Source organism: Lissotriton vulgaris, chromosome 5 (genome assembly GCF_964263255.1).
Source record: "Lissotriton vulgaris chromosome 5, aLisVul1.2, whole genome shotgun sequence".
NCBI classification, from domain to species: Eukaryota; Metazoa; Chordata; class Amphibia; order Caudata; family Salamandridae; genus Lissotriton; species Lissotriton vulgaris.
Genome location: NC_141693.1, coordinates 702,852,802 through 702,874,779, shown reverse-complemented (window position 1 = coordinate 702,874,779; position 21,978 = coordinate 702,852,802). Strand labels below are relative to the sequence as shown.

General features: G+C 42.6%; 1 protein-coding gene across 2 annotated transcripts in view; it reads left to right on the top strand.

Annotated features, from left to right (window-relative positions):
* USP54 (ubiquitin specific peptidase 54) overlaps window positions 1–21,978 on the top strand; it is a 1,809,222-nt gene that overhangs the window by 328,294 nt on the left and 1,458,950 nt on the right. For both annotated transcript variants that reach the window (XM_086922134.1, XM_086922133.1), the window contains exon 5: window positions 13,211–13,324. In XM_086922134.1, coding sequence (XP_086778260.1) covers window positions 13,211–13,324 — 114 coding nt within the window. The remainder of the gene's footprint in view (window positions 1–13,210; window positions 13,325–21,978) is intronic.

Here is a 21,978-nt window from a genome sequence, read left to right as displayed (position 1 = left end):
GAGAGAATATGAGACCCCGTTCTGGTCTTGAGTTGGACACCCCGCTAGGGATGTTAGACCACTGCTAGCTGGAGCATCTGCATGCAGGTAACCTCATCGTCTCTGGTCAGTGTGTCAGCCGGGAAGTCGAGGTGTCCTTTCTAAAGCAAGACATGGTGTATTATATACCCACAGGTCTCCCCAGGGGGCTTACCTTGCTGTGTTACTGTGTCGGCCTAGAGGGTAACATCGGGCCTGAACTTTATACAGAGATACTATACAGGAGATGGTAGCCCTGCTGTGCTCCCAAGATTCCTCATGCATAATGTATGAGATTCGAACTAGGGAAAACCCGCATTCTGAATGCAGTGTCATATCTAGGTAAAAGGTCAGTGCCTAAGAACCGTTATGTATGTAATGTAGGCAAGAATATAGGTGAAAGGTTGTGATGTTGCCTGCAAAAACCACAGTAGATGGACAGAATGCAGAACAATGTCATACATTCACCACAGTACAGAGATCTGTGCCTCATGGGAACAGTCCAGCCCGAACTGCCAAGCCATGCCTTCCCTGGACCGGAAACAAGCTTCCGAGGACCATGTCTGAACTGGGGTGGTGTGGAGTGCAAAAAACGATGGATTTAGGCCCAGATCTCTGTACTGGGGTGAATGTATGACTTTGTTCTGCATTCTGTCCATCAACTGTGGTTTTTGCATTTGTCACCCCGAGTGGGATGGGTATGCTCAGACGTGAGTCCCATGCTCTCCACACCACTGGATTCAAGCAAGCCGGGCTGAAGACGGCTGGAATGCCAGAAACCGGTCCTCGGAAGCTTGTTTCTGGTCCAGGGAAGGCATGGCTTGGGAGTTCGGGCTGGACTGTTCCCATGGGGCACAGGGTCAGACTGATTTGCATATGGCCATGTCTGAACTGGGGTAGTGTAGAGTGCAAAAAACAATGGATTTAGGCCCAGATCTCTGTACTGGGGTGAATGTATGACATTGTTCTGCATTCTGTCCATCAACTGTGGTTTTTGCATTTGTGATGTTACCTGCGCCTACATAAGGTACCTATATGGAATATAATACTACAAAATGATTCCATTCAAATTAATACTTAAAAAAATGATACATAAATATCAACTAATTAGTTAACTATAAATAAAAAGTGATACAAAAATATACTAACTTTAATATCTCTCCACCATGTTCCCCTACATGAAGTAACACTATATTAAAACACATGTCAAATAAACATATACAAATACACAATAAAAAAAACTACAAAATGTAAACAATTAAGTAATTTACATATTGATATTTAATTCAGTATTTAATCAACAAAAATAAGTTAATGTTAAATTTAAATACAATTTAAATAGCTTCTCACTCTATTCTCCTACCAACTCAACAGCCCACTACTAAAATATAACTTACTATTAATAAAAATAAGATTGAAATATACAGTAAAATTTACAAATTAAAAGAAAAATATAACAGTTAAAACTAATCTATTTACTTAAAAATCTAATAATTACATTTTAATCAACGGCTAATTAAAATGCAGTATAGTTATTTATGATTTATCTTCCCACCCCATTCCCCTATAAACACAACAACCCACTACTATGCTATAATTTACAAATGACACTTAAAATTGCGAACTATTTAAAAAAGTGAATAACAATTATAGTAACAATACAAACACCTAAAATTATTATATGAACTAAAACATATGACATTATTTAAAATATAATATTTTTATAACCATATTAAAGAAAAGGATATAAAAACAACAGTATTCTTGAAAATGATATTGTATACCAAAAAACGAATAATCTTGCCACTGGTATTACATCTAACGATATGTTGGTAGCAACGATTCTTTTTGGGATGATATTCATGCCCCATTATACTTAAAAGCCAATATTTTGTCCACACACTACTTCAGCTAGACGTCAGTGAACGTATGCGCTCTGTGTAAGTCCACCTTATATCCACTTCTTCCTTGAAAAATTGGTTTTATGGACCTGAGCTTACTTTCATCTGAAAGTGGTTACTCCTTTTCTTTATTGATGTCACATAACCCTATGCATTTCGGGCCTCCAGCCCTTCTTCGGGGGTCACTGTAAACAATAGTAATATTACATTATTGCACAGCTGTTTGCTTCCAGTAGTTTCATTATACATCATCATGATTTATAAAGCAGTATATCTCTCTAGTTAACCATAATAAATAATAACAGCGTGCTGAGAATTTAATCTTCATAAATTGAAAAGCCCCAGATTAGAACCCCTGTATCCTGCGCATTGCTACCCATTGCTACCCACCCTATTATTTCACTGCGCCACCCACTACTGATGATAACCTGCGTCCATCAAATCTTAGAACAACCAGCTCCTTTTTCCAACCACATTAAACATATTATGCTCGTTTTTATCTTCGTTTAAATCGGATGTAAAAACCTGTTTAATACCTTCCAAATAAACACCAACGTTAGCAAAATGTAACATGCACTTGACCTATAGATAACATTTCGACTAGCGGTACAAAACCCTTCTCCATCTAGCTGAGAAACACTGTTCTCATTCTGTTGAAATGTAATCTAATCTCCCACTAACACATACCTGCCATAACGACATTTCAAGGTCACATCCTTCCGCTGCTGACTCAAAAAGTCCTCACCCCTCCCGTGATCCCTCGTTTTTAAACATATATCATGAGCTCCAGTTGGTTCAAAAACTAGTAGTAGTTCCCACCCCCTCTAGTCTCCACAAGTGATTTCACCTGGGGTCTTTGATTAAAAAACTTCTTCTCCCAGAGTTCTCTATTCAATGCATTGTTTGCACAACAAAAGATAAACGTTTTTACGAATAAAGTCTGTAAAAGGTCTAATATTGCATATTGAAAACATTCCAGATTCAGTCCTTATTCTCAAACAGTCAAAAATGTGGAATAGTGTAAAAACAATTTCATTTCCACCGATGTCATGAACCACAATGCTGTTCATTGTGCGGGAACTCATATTCTCCCCCAACTTTCCATTCTTCTTATGGGTGCAATCCTTTTTTTTGGGCGAAAGTTATGATGTCTGTTTATGAAGGCAGGATGCACACCTTTAGTTATCCAATATTCAACCATTTTTTGTCATCATCTTTTCTGTAGGTGCGTGCAATTTTCTGTAGTGCTATGCCCAAAGCACAGGGGTACTAACAACATGAGGAAGTGGGACTGTCTCCAGTCCCCCAGAAAAGCACAGCTAAACCGCCACATTGGGCTGTACCTATATTCTAACCTTCTGATTCTGCATTAATCCATAGTAATCCGTAGCTTTATCCTTATTCCAAAATTCTCCTCCAAATGGGAACACGCACATCGTGTATACGTTGTTTTTCAAGTTTCTGTTATTCCAATAGTGCCGCTTAGGACTTCAACCAAGAATAAGACTGAAAACGCAAATTCATTCCAGGCAGTCTTTATTGATGTCACATAACCCTATGCATTTCGGGCCTCCAGCCCTTCTTCATGTTGCCCAGGCCATTGCCTTTCTACCATTCATTGCTCCATCTCATCCCTATAAGGAGGAAAAGAGGCTTCATTGTTGTGATCCTAAGAGAGCCTTGAGTTTTTATGTTGATCACCCAGTGGATGGTCAGCTGTTTGGTAGGGGTTTTGGTGCAAAGAAGGGTAAATCCATGCAATAAAGAACCATATCTTGATGGATTGTTCTCTGCATGAAGATCTGCTGTGCAGTGACGAAAGCCAGACACCAGTAGGCTTGTGGTCTAATTCCATCAGACACATAGTTTCTACCACTGCGTTAGCATGCAGAGTATCTGTCATGAACATCTGTCAGGCAGCCACGTGGACTTCAGTACACATGTTTATGAATCACTACTGCCGCAACTGGCAGGTATGTCTGGAAGGTCATTTTGCTGGCACGGTTTTGGTCCGAGTCAGTTGAATAAGTCTCAGAAGAAAATCTTTGGGGGCAAACAGAAGTTAACCGGAGTAGTAACGTATCCATATCTAGGGGTCATTATTGATGAGAGAGGAAAATGGGTGCCCCAAACAAAGATCGAACAAAGTGTGATGGCTTGATCCTGTGTTTCACTTTGAGAGTAGACGGGGGGCGAGACTGAATGAGACATTGCTGAAAATGTATCAGTCCAAGTGCCTGTCAATTGCTAGATATAGTAGTGATATATGGGGCTATATGGATTGTGGTGTGATACAATTAGTGGAAGGGTACGAGCTCTCTCACAATCAGTATCCAATTTTATTATGCATGAAGAAGTGGGTCTTGATTTTTTATCAGATAAGTTAGCCCTTTCCCCTATAGTGAGGTGGGTCTAAATCTGGGCAGGATCTGACTTGGAGGTGAACCAGAGAATTATAAAAGATCACCTTGGATAAAGGCTCCACCATACTGTGGTTGCAATACATCAAAGTATCATGAACAAATCCAGAAAATAGACCTTCCCTGGATCAAAAACCATTTTATTGCAAGAGCTAAACTTGGAAGAGAAGTAAGGAAACTGAAAATATGTACTGTGAGTGTTTATACTATTTTGAAAACCAGCCCCAAGTATGGAGATTTATTTGTGGGCGGTGTCCTCACCCCATCATCGTTTTCTATTAACACGATTTAGATTAAACCTTTTGCATTGGCTCTTACCTAAACCCGGGAGCCACCATAATGTGGAAGGTACAGGACTGTGCTTGTGTGATAATGGTTCAATACAAGAATCAATCCATTTCCTCTTTTTTTGTGATCAGTATAGTACTCTAAGGCAGCATTATATTCTACCATTACTCGGAGGTAAAGGGGTTTTCCAGGTCAAACTCGCTCTGATTTACTTACAGATGCTGCAGTCTCCTGTAGTTCATTTAAGTGTGGCCTGCTTTTTGTCAAGTGCGTTGAGATTGAGAAAAAAACACCCCCCCCTTTGAAGGCTGAGACTCCCTGGTTTTAATCGGTAATTGGTGATAAAGTTACGGAAAATATTAGTTTATTCACTTTGTGTACCATAGGGATAAGTTCAAGTTCAAGAATAGCTTTATTCGACTGTTAAAAAAGCAATCATAAAAGCATACATATTAAAAAATTAATCATACTTCAATTGATTTTACAGTGTCATCAAGTTAAAAAGTGGGAATAATGGAATATAAAAACATACACAACAATTCAGAAATGGAGAATTTCCATTCAAGGCGACCACACTATACATAAAGTGCTCTACATGATCATAGACTTTCTGTGATACACTACTTTTTTCAAAAAGACTGTAGTTATTTTAACCCCTCGTTCATTATCCAAGTATTGTATACTTAGCAAGGCCGGGCGATATTGGCGCAAACTCATCTGTCTCAAAAAGGGCAGTAAAATCCTGCGCCTGATAAATGCATAAAATTTACAAAATAAGAAAACATGCATGGTGCTTTGGGGCGACACATCATCACAGGGACAAGGCTGCAAATCACGCGACCAATCATTTACAGTTGGGAAGCTAACCAATCTATGAAATATTCCCAACCTGATGCGGGATAATAAGAATCTATCATAGTTACCAGGGACACAAACCAAATAGGGTTGAATATTAAAAACAGTTAATATCAGTTGATGTTGCAGGACAGTTGGTTTTAAGATCTCCGTTTTTGTTCTTCCAGTATCTAACAGAGTCAAGCCCTCTCTCCTCAGATCCTTTCTAGAAATGGCTGAGATAGTAAGAGGATTTAGAAAGTATTCAGGTTTGCAAAGGTCCTTGAAAAACCTGAACACTTAGCTCAGCCATGGAATCCTCATAGCTCCCTCAAGTTTCAAAATATCTGTCATGATATCCCTATTCAGCTTGGCTTCATCTTTGGTCCACAGCCTGGGCCATAAAAGCACAGACTCAAACTTAATCAAATCGGATATAAATGTAAGGCCTAAGTCTGCATGGTAGATATAACTTGAGGTACCATTAGGTACAGCAAGTATGTATTTCAGGAAAGAGTTTTCAACTACCTGGATGGGAGTCGGGTCTGTGAAACCCCACACTACGCTCCCATAAATTGCAGCGGATACACATTTAGCTTTGAAGATCTTAAATAACTCAACAGGTGGTCTTATACCCAGCTTTTTGGCAAAAGATTTAAGGGCCGCAGTAGAATGTACCATCGCCAATTCCCTGGCTGCTACTGTTTGCACCCATGACTCATTCTGAGCAAATAAAATACCTAAATATGAGAATTGCTTAGATACCTCAAGCTTCTGTCCTGCAATAAAAATGGCCCTTTTGGTCTTAATGTTCTTACCACAGCACATGATGAATGTTTTAGAAGAGTTTACCCTTAACCCCAGATCTTTCATGAAAAGGCTAAAACTATCCACTGTGCGCTGAAGACCCACTTGAGTACGAGACATTAACACGGCATCGTCTGCGTAAATAGGGCCGTAATTGGACGGCCGTCTACGCATGGGGAATCTGAACTATCTCTGCACAAAACTCCCTCCAAACCATTTATATACAAGTTAAAAAGGAATCTAGCCAGTACACAACCCGGCCTGACTCCACTCCTAATTGGGATTTTGGCAGTGCATTCCTCCATCCGGCCGTAACGAACGCGAGCTGATGCGTCATTATAAAAACGTTTAAGAAAATAAATAATATTTTCATCAACACCTATTTGTCCCAGTAAGGACCACAATTTAGAATGAATCACACAGTCAAATGTGGCAGAGAGGTCCACAAAGGCCAGGAATAAATTCCCTTTCTTGGCCCTTTTGTACTTCCCCACCAGCATCAGAAGGTTTAGGCCCTGCTCTACTGTTCCCAGACCAGACTGGAAACCGTATTGCAAATCTGATAGAATAGAATTATCAGCAGCTCAGTCCAGAAGACGGTCCAAAATTATCCATCCAGCTACCTTTGTAAAAGAATCCAACAGGGAGATAGGTCTATAACAAGCCGGGTCGTGTCCATCCCCTTTTTTATAAATGGGCACAAATATAGACTCCACCCAGGCAGACAAGAAACCTGTGGTACAGCTTGCATTGAGCACCTGGACCAGAAGGGGAGCCCACAGAGGTATATTAGACTTAAAAATATCTATGGGGACACCGTCCGGTCCAGGAGGCTTACCACCCTGACTGGCGTGAAGAGCTTTTTCCACCTCATCCATAGTGAACACCAGATTCCTTGAGCTGGAGTAGGGTATAGGTGTACAGAGGGAAGGCGATGTTTCCTCTCCCTCGTATACCTTAGAGAAATGCCCAATGCAGTCTGCCTTGCTATCTCTATTTTTGGACCGGTTTCATCCACTAAGAATGGGGTTCTAATAATCTTCCAGAAGCCGGCACTATCAATATTTACTGAAGCTTCGTGCAAAGCTTCCCATACCTCTCCTTTTAATGAATTCTTCCTATCTTTAACAGCTAACTTATATTCCTTCCTAAGTCTCCTCACCTCTGTGATACTTCTTGGCTTTTTATGCAATTTGTTCTTTAAAAGGGCATAGGCTTTAGTACAATTAGAATTGAACCATCCTCCCTGATCTCTATTAGTTTTTTGCTGTCTCAAAAGAGAGTTCCTTATTGCATTAGTAATGGTTGAAAAGGATGCAAGGAGCGTATCAAGAGTGGAATCTGCCCCCAAGCATATCGCAAGCTCAGGCTTACATTGGCCAATTACTGTGTTAAGTATTTCTGTTTGATTGGCCATAGCCCATCGTAGCGAGTACCCATTCATTCTACCAATAGATAAAGTTTCTAAGGCTCTGGCTTTTTTAAAGTTACTCTTAGAGATGTTCTTTGTGGGCAATAGAATAGCCAGACAGAGTGGGAAGTGATCACTTAGTGCATTATCTGAGACTTTAAAGGAATTAATTCTATGGGCGTGATTGTTAGTTTTGAGAACATAATCAAGCGTGGAGCAATAACTACCATTAAATGTTGGAGGCAGGCAAAATGGCGATGCACATATTTAATTTGCCAAACCAAGATCAACATTACACAATACATCATTGAGTTGGTCACCCAAAGGAGAGTGGGTAAAATGGGATAGACACGACCCCTCCTCCAATACCACACCACATCTGTTATCTTCTGCCATCTTACATAAAATGCAGTTAAAATCTCCTACCCAGAGGACCATCGTATCTTTCCGATTGCTTACAACCTGAGAGGGCAATACGTCAGACAAATTATCAATAACAGTTGATACATCACCCTGGAGAATATTATTATAAAAATTAACCAGGGCAATCGAAGCATCGGAATCCAATAGAAGTAATAACAACTGGAAATAAGTGTCTTTGATGGGCTCTAAGACCTCCTTTAAATTTAGCTTATTTTAGAGATAGACACTCAGCCCTCCCTTGGCTCCCCCGTGCATGACCTCAACAGCCGGAGTATGATAGGTCTTGTACCCATTCAAATGGACCGCTTCCCTGCTCCAAGTTTCCTGGAGACAGATCAGATCTTGATGCTGCATAAAGTCCTGCCAAAGTGGATTATCGATTTTTGATTTAATTCCTGCGATATTCCAAGATATAATATTACTTATCGGAAATTCGACAGGAATCAAAGCAGTGGATAGAGGCCTGACACCTTCCGGCAAGGACCCAGTCCCATTTGGGTGCTCTAACTCTAGATGAACCTCCAAGGCCACCTTACCCTCATTAGTGGCCTCAATCCCAGTATTACATACATCTCTATCCGATCATTAATGATATCCTCCTGGTTTGGTAGATAGTTGTAGTAGACTGCTCCCCCAGATAAATTGATAATAGGCGCCGTTTGCAATCATTCATTACTCTCTAAACCACTAATAAGGTCCTGAAAGCCTTCCAGGATATGTTGGACGATAAAAGAAACCCACAGGTAGAATGTTAATGAGTTGAGTATTAACTACCCCATTAAAGGCCCCCTTAATGATGTTTCGTACCAAATTTGTTGATCTAAATGTTAAGATTACACAATCTCCGTTAAGAGATTTAGTAGAGGTGCCTATCCAGCTCACTCTTCTGGCCATTTTGAATTCGGAGAACAAGACATTTTTGAATCCCGTCCTTAAAGTTAAAAAATGAAGGGATTTGTTCCTCAGGGTCGACCAGTGTTCAAACACATTGGGAGGTAAAGCTGGGACATTAGCTAACACGACCGTGTATGGTGTAGCTTCTGGTGGGAAGTTTAAGGTAGGTAATGAATTGGCTATGTTGTCCCTTTGACCATCCTGGTCACTTCCTGTATGACAGTTGGTGTTGCCGTTATCATTAGTTCGATTGTTTAGGGCTATTTGTTCTACTACACTGTTTACAGTGTTACCCCCTGAGCTTGTAGATTCTGATCGATCATTAACCACCCTAATTTTATGCTGTGCTGGGTTGGTCAAGCCCCTAGGTAGTCCTTTAGGGTTTCCTCGTAAAGTAGCTACAGATGAAGACGCTGGTGTCTTAGTGTAGGTTGTCTGAATGGGTTGGAGGATATTAGTTATCTGCTCCTCTATATTACCTACCCTGGTTTCATTGTTGGTAATTTTAAAACTAATAAGCCCTAGGAGTGTTTATAACAGGATCTCCATTCTTCCCCAGAAGCTTTCATCACCATCCTCTATCTTACCCAGGCTAGTTTGGGCATCAACATTATCTATCTGACCCTACCCTTTTTCCCTTTCCGTCCGTTTGAGTTTGAAACCGCTTTAAGTTGGTTGCAGCTACCCTTTCCTTTGGATTTCTTTACAGGCAAAACTTATTTATTAGTATGATTGTGTTTACTTTTAGCTTTTTGCCCTCTGGTTGTTACATGTGGGCTTTCGTTATTTGAGTTGTCCATTAATGCAGGATCAGGAGTTAAAGGGACATCACTCCCCTCCTGCCCTACAGAATCATCAATTGAGGGAAGGGACTCAGCATTTGCATTCAATGGCAGCATTGTGGGTGTTAAAGAGAGTCTACTGGGCAAGGGAGATGGGTCAGGGGACAGATTGTGTTGTATAGAGGGAATCTAGTGATTCTGAGCATGTGGAAGCCCGACATTCGATGTCATTAGCATTGAATCAGAAGAGTTAACCATAGCCGAAGATACATTTACAGATTGCAAGGGGGGAGCATACCAGTAGTGAGTGAGAGACGCCTCTCTGTATTTTCTATGGCTGATGCAACTACCCCTATAGTTTTTTGCAACATTTTATGTATAGCGGTTAAGCTCGGGAGAGGAGTAGTTATAGCTACTTTTTGCCTGGTGCTGGGACGAGACTGCATAGGGATATTTTTACCCATATTCCTCGATACAGGGGTCAGTAAGTACCTTAGTTGACAAGCTATTCAATGTGTCAGTCCCCACAATAGTTAAAATATACAATTAATACCAAAATCGATGTATCACTGTACACTAAAGTTCAAGTGTCCAAGTAGGGTGTCACTTTAGCAGCACACCGAAATTTTAATGGATAAAAGTTACCGCTAGTTGATAGAGCTCAACTGTCAGTGTCCAAGCATCCAACCAAGGGGGATGGTCCAGCCCGGCCTCCTCAGGCCCCGGACGGCCACAGACGGCCCGCCCTTTGTCCGGGCTTCGCCCGGCTCGTCCCGCGACGCGGGGGCTTGTGTGGGCTATATGCGCCTCCTGGCGCTGCCTTCCCACGTCGTCTGAGCGCGCGGCGCCGCTGGGGCTGCCGGGAACTGCAGTCCCGGGGAGGCGACGGTGCTGTTGGTGGCGTCCTTGACTTTTGGCGGTGGCAGCAGCAATGGTAAGTCTTCCCTCAGCGTTTTCCTGCACTCGTTATGACTCTTGGCGGTGTCGCCAGTATAAGCACTCCCCCGCTCCACCGAGGGATTGTGTGGGCTATATGCGCCTCCTGGCGCTGCCTTCCCACGTCGTCTGAGCGCGCCGCGCTGCTGGGGCTGCCGGGAATTGCAGTCCCGGGGCAGCGACAGCGCTGTTGGTGGCGTCCTTGACTCTTGGCAGGGGCGGCAGCAATGGTAAGTCCTACCTAAGCGTTTTCCTGCACTCGTTATAACTCTTGGCAGTGTCGGCAGTATGAGCATGGGTTTCTTTTAGGGTAATAATAATTTAGCCCAACAAAAGTTACCATAATGTTGACTTGGAGGAGTGCCCGGGATACTGGTGTCATGTGTTGGATAATTTTATCTGTTTTTAAGAATGTTTTATAAGATTGATGTTTATATGGTTTTTATGATTTTTTGGAAGTGACAGTGTTTTTGTGGGAAATTGATGAATTGCATTTGTTTTTTTGTTGTATTTTATGGAAGTAATGTTTGATCAGTTTGTTTGCTTTTATGGATTATTGTTTAATCCAAATAAAGTCTATTTAGAGAAAAGAAAGATGTCAGAAAGGTAATTTTGCCAGCTCAGTTTTGGTCCGAGTCTGTTCACAGATCCGCCACCTGGTGATTTACTGCTTTGGTATCTATTCACAAGGCGAGGACTCTGAAGTGACAAATATCCATCAGAAGAACAAGCTAGAGGCCTTCTGTAACAGTCTTCCTGGAAGATAACTGCAGATTTTTCAGCAACCCTTCCACATCCCTGTTTTGTGACCTGGACTCTTTTTCCATTGAAAACGTTCAACAGCACACTTTTCTTACTATTCTGCCTATGGACTCTCCGTGTGAGGGCACGGATGGCTTAGAAAGCAAGTGTCGTCAATGCTCATGGGTTGAGGTTTATGCAGCTCCACTCATCACTTTTGGAAAGGAGCAATGTCATCGCAAAGTCGCATGATGCCACCTAATGGCACACAAAAGCACTGCTGAGAGTTTCTGAATCCAGTTGGACACCCAGGAATTATTCACAAGCTGCGGTTAGATAGAGTATCCACAAGAAAAAGTGTTGCCGGAGGTAAGTAACTTGTTCTTCATAACCCATGTAAAAGACATAAATATCTCTTCATGTTGGTGTGGTGATATTGTTGTAATGATCATTTTAATTAAAAGTGTATACTTAGTACATTTTTGCAAATGATTGTTCTTCAATGTAAACATGGAAATAGGCAAAAGCCAATAGGTTTGGTTTGTGATACTAGATGGCAAATAAAGTTACTGTAAACTCGATAGGTTTTTGTAACATACCTCATGTTTTGATATGGGCAGGAGAACTTAATTTATGATTGGGTGTTGAGTTGACAAAGTGTATAGGCCTACCCTTTTGATTGGTTATCTGCCAAGCACTGTTAAGGAGGGATTTTAAAATAATGTTCCCATTGTTACTATGTTCACTGTTTGTTATGCTATCTTGACAACTGCAGATTCTGTATATATTTGCGACACTATACTTGGTAGTTCTGCCCATGTTAAGGTGCATTTTCCGTTTTAAAAGTAAAAGCATTGACTAGACAATGTCCTTAGTGTTATTATGTGTGTATGAGTTTTGAGGTTCCAGCCCATATCATCTCCCTGAGGAAGCCTTGAAATGCTCTGTTTTTTGCATGTATCTAGTAGTAAGATTATCTTTTCAATAGGCTGCAAATATTGACATATTGCAAGGGAAGGTATACTGGGTTGTTTGAAGAAAATTAAATGCATAATGCAATAAATGTCTAACTTAATAATGCTAACAAAATAATTATTTCGAAGCTTTCCTGATGACGGTCACTTTTTTGAAAGTCATGCTCGAAATGTAGCTTTTCTGAACTCGGAGCTCAACTAAAAGGAGAGATTCCCTTTGCACTACATAGTGAATACTTGGTTTGGGGGATTCCGCATTCCTCTCAGTGAGACACAGTTTGGTGTTGACTGCTACAGTCATGCAGTTGTAGAGAACAAATATTAGTCAATCGATTTACATGAATTGCTCAATTACATTTCTATAAACTAATCACAATTTAGATTTTAAAATATGTGCACTCACCTCTACATTGTACAAACCCGGTGCATCTGTGACCGCCATGTATTCCAGGGGCCCTCTAGCAACAGGGATACAAGTGTCTAGTAAGTCTCTTGTTGCAAGAATCTTGTGGTTCTAGGTAGAGTCAGTCACCTGTCTGTATGCAGAGGAATTAGTGTAATGCTTCAGTGTTCCAAGTTGGATAATGCACATTGTATGAATGTACAGCATTTCCTCAAAGCTAAGGATAAAGAAAGTTGATACAACTGTAATATGTTACACTCAGTAATATTTTGTCATTTGTTTGTAATGAAGCCGTTTACTTCTCAATACACAAGACTAGGCATGTATACAAGGTTATTTGCAGTTTTTATCCTGATTTAAATTTTCTTTTTTAATCAGGAAAACCTACTCATCAGAATTCACTTCCATATTGCTGATGAGTCAAAGGATGATATCTGCACTGCACCGCATTGCATTTCTCACCAGAAGTTTGCAATGACCTTGTTTGAGCAGGTAAGAGTTTTGCGAAGTTGCAGTACATGGGTGAAACATGGGGAGAGGGTGAAGGTGGGGATCCTGTGTGGAACAATAATGTAGACCCTTGACTCTGATAGATTTGTAACAGTTTGGTCGCAGACATCTAGACACAGTAGCTGAAGGATGGCTGAATTTTGAAACCTATTATAAATTGGTAGAGCACTCTATGGTAGGGCTCTGTAATAAAAGCTTATTTTATGGGTTCCATGTCATGGCTAATAGAAGTCAGCCTGTTCCTTTCTTGTGCCAAATACTGCTAGAGAACTGGCAGTAACCCACTTATCACCTTGTTCCAACACCTTAGTACCCTAATATTTCATAATAATAAACTATTGAGATTGCATTGAAATGGGGTTGTGGCCTGACCGACGAGCAAGATGGTTGCAGGTGGCTAGAGCTCCAATTCGGGAGCCCTGAGTTAATCCCCTAACATCCATACCATATCCTGTTGGCGAATGCTGCCCCTGCCCCCCAGCCCCAGTGGGATGAAAATCGCAACTTTGTGGCCACTGACAGTCCTATGAACGATTGGAGGGGCCCAGGCAGTAAATCAATGTGCTCATGGCTCCGTTATCAGAGGGAGCCGCAGCTGTTATTTGCTTTTCCAGACGGCACGGCTCGGAACATCAGCTGGTTGATCCTGAGTCCGGGTCACTGCTGCACGTACACACCCTAGTGACTGGGGGGACCAGCTCCACAAGACACACCAGGGTGACTCCTTGGTTGCCCCAGCCTGAACAAGCTGCATCGGCCGACTGCGCCTGCACCAGAAATGCACAGGAGGCCCTGTGGTAGCGGTGGAATGACCAGCACGGCCATTGCGGTGTTGGGGTGCTGGGCACACAGTGGCAGCACATCACGCCGCTCATATGGTCGATCGTGGTCTAGAGAATCTTCGACTCCTGGGTCTTGGTGGGGATCTCCCCCTACTAATTGTATTGCGGAGTGCACTGAGACTTGTGAGGAGGCCTTAAAGACTGTGCTGGTTGGCATTTACCCATTGTGAGGAACCTAGGGAGAAGTTGAACCCCACTGCTAATTCTGCCGACACAAATAGGCAATAGCACACTGAGGTCAGTGAAGAGCAGGGGACCCCACCAGAAGTTCGTGAGGGTGGCCTTCGGGGGGGGGGGGGAGGGGGGGAGGATCTGGGAGCTTCTTGCTAAGTGCCTCCTTGTTCACCTGGTAGACTGCGGTGATTACCCACCTGAAGCCTCCTTGCCCTAAAAGTCCTGCAAGGGTGGGTGAGAAGTGGCCAGCACAAGAAGACCACCAGGTCAAGGACCTGTGTGAGGAGCAGCCATGAGGAGGGGAGGCCGCAGCGGTAGACAGCAGCAACAGACCAAAATGGATAAGAACACCAATCCCTTTTGGCGGCCAATGGGAGTAAACCTCCATGGCTAGAGACATGAGTCGGGACAGGGACCAGTGGGGCAATACAGAGCCCTCTCCCAGGGTCATTATGGCTGCCATTCATGGCATTCGGGCAATATTGGAATACTCTGGAGTCCAAAATAAACACTGTTGCTATGGAGGCCACTCTACTGGGGCTGAATTCAGAAAAGTCAATGAGTGAACCACACAGGTCAAAAACACTCTGGCCAAACTGAGGAGTCAAAATCCCTTAAAGTCAAGGTGCATCAACTGCAGAAGGAGAGTGTGGATGTTCAGGCACAATTGGAGGACAGTGATGGTCACTCAAGATGCAACAACATCTATTTGGTGGGAGTACCTGAGTGGGCTGACTGGCCTAGCTTTGAGTTGTTCCTAGTGTACTTCATCATCCATATGCTGATGCCCAAGAGGCTATCGAACTTGAGTGGAATTTTAAAATATGTACCTGGATGTAGTATGCTTTTATGATTTTTAACTAAATCGAATAAAGTGGTTTTTGACTTGACTTTGACTTGAGTGGAACAGGCCCACAGAGCTCCTGTCCCCGCGCCAAGGCCCAGGGCGCCATCAAGAAAAACCATTGCACGCATCTTTAATTACAGAAACAAATGCAATTATCCAGGACGCACATACCAGATAAATACTTTAGTCTGAAAATCCAATGCTATAGCTCAACCCTGACTTCCCCCATAAGGTCCAGCAACAGAGACTTAGTTTTTGAGAGGTGAAGAGAAAACTGTGTGAGAGGGAAGTGTAGTACATTATGCTGTTCCCTCCATGCCTCTGGCTTCATGAGGGCAAATCTTGGACATTTGAAACACTTGAGGAGCCGTGGGACTGGTTTGAGGGCTGACGTTTGGTGGGAAGGTGATGAGCTAGTGGGAACGATGCCCGACTGATCGAGGTCCAGAGGTGCAATGGCGCGCTGGAGGAGTGCACTCTCTGATGGGTGCCCGGCCGGAGGGTAGTAGATTTACAGTGTTGAGACTCCCTGACATGGATGGAGAAGCAGCTGAGGTCCAACGGGAGGATGCTGATGTAATTGTAGAAGGAAACATCAATAAGGAGGGCTCCCCCTCTCTTCTTGGATAGGGGCACATGCCATTTCTGGGCACCACAGACCGTGAACCCCAGCTGCTTATTATGATGCCCAGCTAGGCCATGGTACAGACACATGGCTGTAAGTACAATGCAAGTGTGATATTCACCATGTCAGAGCGGATGGCTGCAGACACTTTAGCCATTGCTGTGGAGTTCAAACTGGCCACGATTTTTTAATTTTTTTTTATTTTATGAAGTTTTATATAGAGCGAACTTGACCCGAATCGGGTATCAGAGCACTTACATAGCACCAGTTGCGTTACATGGGGACACATTCATTTTTGTTAGGCACTGGGAGGTTAAGTGATTTGCCCAGAATCACAGGATGTTCAGCATCATTGCCGAGACTCTAACCCAGATTCGAGGTTGACCGCCCTAGCGGTGAGTCCAACTCCTATCCCTCTCCTATCTCTACAAAAATGCATACTAATGATTTATTGATATATTTTTTTTTTTATTTGCAAAAATATTCGCGACTAGGTGGATAGTCACGATGTCCTCGTGATAGTATACAAGGGCTATATACACACACACACACACAAGAGAATACTTTACAACAGTAGCTCTTACTCTCCACTCCTGGTGAGACTCTGTGTATCACTCTAATGTGCTAAAACTGCATGTGCTGGAACAATAAACTTAAACCTGTTGGCTTTGCCAATGTTTGTTTTCCTTTGTGCCTGGCAGCTCCCCTACTCCAACAGGCGTAGGTTTGTACTATCAAATGGTGGATACCAACCTATTGTGGGCGCACTACCTTAACTTCAGGGTACAAAATTATAATCATCAACAAAAATAAGAAGGCGTAGGTTTGTATCCCATCCTCGTCGCCAAAAGTATGTTGTTCTCTGTACATGAAGACACTGGTAGCCATGTTGTAAGTTCTTAAGTCTTCTTTATTAGTTCCAAGTCAAGTGGTATCAATCAAGGATCAGCTATGTACCAGCTCCTACACCAGCCCCACCAGGAGCAGCCTGCCTAGCTGCTCAGCCCATCTCCAACTGTCACCACTCATCCACACAGGCACCCAGGCATTCCATTCATCACAGTCACACCAACATTGCATTGCAATTTCTCACTCTGGCTGAGCAGCTAGGAGGACCTAGGCTGATTTACATATAAATGTAAACTATATGATCTAACAGTATCCCTTTCCTTTTAAAATGAAAACAAAACTTAGAACTATACACAAAAAGGCGATAATGTTCATAACTAAGGGATGAAAATTAATTCAAAACATCACCAAAGAGTGAACAATGCAAACAAGAAAAGATGGGCAGAAAACGACATATTAAAAACATGCATCAAATTCCCCCATCCTCCCGAATGAAAGTTATTAACCGCATCGCTGCTGCGGTGATTTTTGCGCTGTGCAGCTGTTTTCCCTTTTCCGCGTTACATGACAAGCTCAGCTCGTCATCAGCACACGCCACCCGTGGCTGATGACGAGCTGAGCTCGTCATCATCGTCGAAGGGGTTAAGAATAATTCTATTTTAAACCATCCATCAATGTCAATTTGGGAAGGAAAAAACACTGTCAAGCAATATCACATTTCAAACTAGCAATAACCCCATCCTTTCCCAAAAACACAAAAGAAAATAATGTAGTGAAGGGTGCACACACCCCACGACAAACACCAGAGGCCAGAAACAGACAACAAGGGTGAACCAACACTACAAGTACAAATGTACCACAATATGGACCACATAGAGGGTACCAACAGTGAGGCGCAGGGCGACTTACACACGACAACACCTGAAGCGCAGGGTGACTTACACCGGACAAGACGTGAGGCGCGGGGCGACTTACCCACAACATCTGAAGCGCAGGGCGACTTACACAGGACAACACGTGTGGCGCAGGGCGACTTACACACATACAAACAGACAAGACTTACAACATGGCTACCAGTGTCTTCATGTACAGAGCACAACATAATTTTGGCGACGAGGATGCAAGCTAATGTCAAAAATTTTAAACATACGTCCTGTATACCTTAAAAACTGCCAGCAACCAATTGAACATTGTAGTCATTTAAAGTAATGTAAAGCTATTACGTGACACACACGTTGCGGTGGTACCTAATATTATGTTTCAATTATAGTGACCCCTGACGAAGGGAACTTTCTCCCGAAATGCATTGGGTTTTGATGAATATGGAAGACATGTGTAATGCATACTTACGTGGGAACCATCAAATAAAGATTGTTTTGGAAGACTTGGAATAAGAATGATTCTAGTGGACTATTAGTGATAAAAATGGACAAATTTAGAAAAAATATGAGAAAATATGAAAATGTTTACTAATCAAAATAAAGGACCCATGGCCCATTGCCGGCTGTGCACCCTGTATTGATGTACTGTTTATGCACTGATGTACCGAGGATTATATTGGTATGTATGGGCAGAACATGTAACGGGGTTGCACGTCAAACTTCTTGCCTTGAGAGCAATAATGAAATTAAAATCAAAGATTCACGAAAAGCAAATGATAAAAAGAAGGGTGTGCACTCTATAACTTATGTGAAGTCAATAATAAATACTGTCTACCCCATAGTCTGCACCCCATGATAAAATAACAGGAAGATCTATGTAATATTCAAGTTTTTTGAATGTGTAAAGATGATTCCTTACTCTATTGAAAATGTTGGTTACCTTCGCAGCCTCAAAGAATCTTTTACATTCATGATATTGAGGCGTCAAATTGAGTTTGTGGTTCGATACAAGTTAAAAAAGATGTGAATCACATGCACGGTTTAATGTTACAGGGATATACTTGATCTAAATCATGGGTTGATATTGAGTTACACACATGGGTTTTCCACACTGCTACAGCGGGATGTGGTTACTGGGGATAGGATTATTTTGTTTATTTTGTCTACTTTTTCAGGTGTAACATGGGGCACTCTGGGGTCACATGACTTTTATTTAAAACAGGCTGATAACATTACGTCCTTCATTGGTTTTCACGGAAAAGAGATGAAACGTGGCTACACAATGGCAGATATGCAATGTGCACGGCGGTACCGCTAAGGATAGGATAATTGGAATGCAAGCCGCTTGCGCGGTAATTTAAATCTTTCAGCGTGTATGCTACACATAAGGATGGGACAGTGAGGTACTGTACATCGGATGCCGGCAGTTTTTAAGGTATACAGGGCGTATGTTTAAAATTTCTGATGTTAGCTTGCAGGGATTACAGGGGGGGGGTTTCTTTTATGGTTATGAGTTATTGGGGTTTAGCTGTATACATTGATTTCATTGTTTTTTTGGGGGGCGTTAATCATGAGGTAGCACTGGATGTGTTTTTTGGGTTAGATTGAGGGTATACACACATCTGGGGGTGGAATAATAGCCACAGCACTTTTTTTGTGGGTTATATTAGAATCGGAATTGTCCGTAGCTAGTCTTGTTAAATATGTTGAACCATTTAGTTATTTCAAGTAATGTAAAGCTATTACGTGACACACGTTGCGGTGGTATCTAATATTATGTTTCAATTGTAGTGACCCCTGATGAAGGGAACTTTCTCCCAAAATGAATTGGGGTTTGATGAATATGGAAGCCATGTGTAATGCATACTTATGTGGGAACCATCACATAAAGATTGTTTTGGAAGATTTGGAATAAGACTGATTCTATTGAACTACTTGTGATAAAAATTGACAAATTTGGAGAAATTATGAGAAAAGATGAAAATGTTTACTAATCAAATTAAATGGCCCATGGCCCATTGCAAGCTGTGCACCATGTATTGGTGTACTCTTTATGCACTGAATTGCCATCTCATATGTGGAGAAATACTAGTGAGCTTCCAAATTGGTACTTATCAGTGAGTGGGCCTTTGCTGCTGAGGAGTAGCCCTCAATTAGGGTGGATCATAGAGATCAGGCCCGTGGGGCTACCCAAGAACACTATATGCCAGGAGAGGCTACAGGTCACTTCCATCTCTGATGATGGTTGCAACGTCGGTATGGTAGGCAACTCCTAGATCCCTTGGCTGGGAGGGGAGACCCATGTCATTGACATAACTCTGGGGCAGTAATATGTTGGCGATGGTGGGAAGGCTTAAGGGGTTTAGTAGATGGGACTTGACCATGATCACTGCTCTCTCTAGGAGATGTATGCAGAGGGAGAAGTTTGTCTGCTGGGAAACACAGAGAGGAGTATGACATGGCCCATGGAGAGTTCCTGTGTACCAACAAGGAGAGAGGCAGGGAGAGTTAGGACACCCTCTTAACCCCGGGTTATAGTAAGCCAACAAAAAAAAGAGAGGTCTGTGGTGTAACAGTAACCACTTGAAGGAGCAAAGAGATTGGGAGAAAATAAATACCTGACCCAACTTAGGTAGGTAAGAAATCCCTCACACACCGACCTGGTCGGTGTCATGCTTCATCATCGGGCCCCACCAAAAAGGTCGCAGCACACCAAAAAGGTACTAGACCTTTTTGGTGGGGCCCGATGATGAAGCATGACACCGACCAGGTCAGTGTGTGAGGGCTTTCTCACCTACCTAAGTTGGGTCAGGTATTGATTTTCTCCCAATCTCTTTGCTCCTTCAAGTGGTTACTGTTACACCACAGACCTCCCTGGAGAGTTCCTCCAATACCATCAGCTGAGGCATACCTTGAATGGTGCATATGGAACATAACACGCCGTTGGAGGATGCCTCACCTCTAGAGGACAGGTTGTGGACAGAACCACTGCACAATAGTGTTATCTCCCTCACTGATAGTAAATTGATGAACAACGCCCCTGAACCCCTGGTGATGCTATGTGAAGGCTGGGAGGTAGATGTAGAAGTATGAGGAATGGGAAGAAACATGTTGACCAGGAAGGTGGCCATCAGAGCACGCTTTCACCTAGTGCAGGTGCACTTATTGCATAGATCCAATTACACAAGGGTGCTTTTGCATAGATGGAATGGGCTACTGCCAATAAGTGTAACAGCTATGTGGGTCACAAAGGGGATTTCTTGCATACTGTTTGGAACTCCCCACGGCTGAAGGTCTTCTGGGCTAGGGTTCAAGATGGTCTCTGGCAGGGGGCGGGTCTTGGAACCGAGATCACACTCAAAACAGTCCTCTTGAACGTGTGGGGGAAGGTAATCCAGGTGAATTCCCCAGACTATTGTCCTTTCTGGGATTCGTAGTGGAGAAACACAATATTGTATGCTTGTGGAGCTGGTCGAACCAAAGAGTGTGGAGCACTGGCAAATGGATATGGATAAGTGGAGGGAAGCTGAACGGCAGGTCTGTGCAGGTAGGGGATGCACTTGGGATGCCCACGTAAGTGTTAGAAGATCTGTCAACAGTGAGGGATCAATAGGGACCTTCCGGAGGACACTTTAGTGATTGGATAAGGGTATTCTAGTATTGTAGGTCGTGGATGTAGTATATCCTTTGTCTATGAGGGGGGTTTGAGGGTCAGAGGTGCTCATCCAGAGAGGCTACCAGGTATGTTTTTGTGGTAACCTGAGTGATATGCTCACATGGGTTTCTGTTGTGTGTTTTGCTAAATAAAATCTGTTTTTTAAAAAAAAGATTGCATTAAATCAATCATTTGCAATACATAAGTAGATATCAGATGAAAAATTCTACGCTTTGGTATATATTCTGGGCTGAGAATCCACTGGCACAAATCAGTGATTTTCCCTCTTACGACCAGCACAGTCCAATGGGAACGGGAGTTTCCATTGGATTGGTGCACAGATTCATTTAATTATTTGGGAAAACATATCCACTTAGACACTGGACAAATCGTTAGACTGAATTACGGACAGGCCATTACTGCCCTGGAGGCGCAAGTAGAAAAATGGCCCAAACTTCCATTGTCTTTGGCGGGCAAGGTGGCCCTTATTAAAATGGTCGTACTCCCTACATTTTTATATCTATTTCATAATATTCTGATTACTCTGCCAAATACTTTCTTTTCGATTCTATGTTCTCATTTAATACGACTGGTTTGGGTTAACAGGACAGCAAGGGTTAAGTGGCAGATCATGACATTGCATTGTAACCGAGGGGGATATGGTGTCCCAGACACAAAGTTATATCATTTAGTGGCTCAGTGTAGCTTTGCTCAGTCGTGGTACCACCCGGATGCCAGAATTCCCTATATCGCCCAGTAGCTG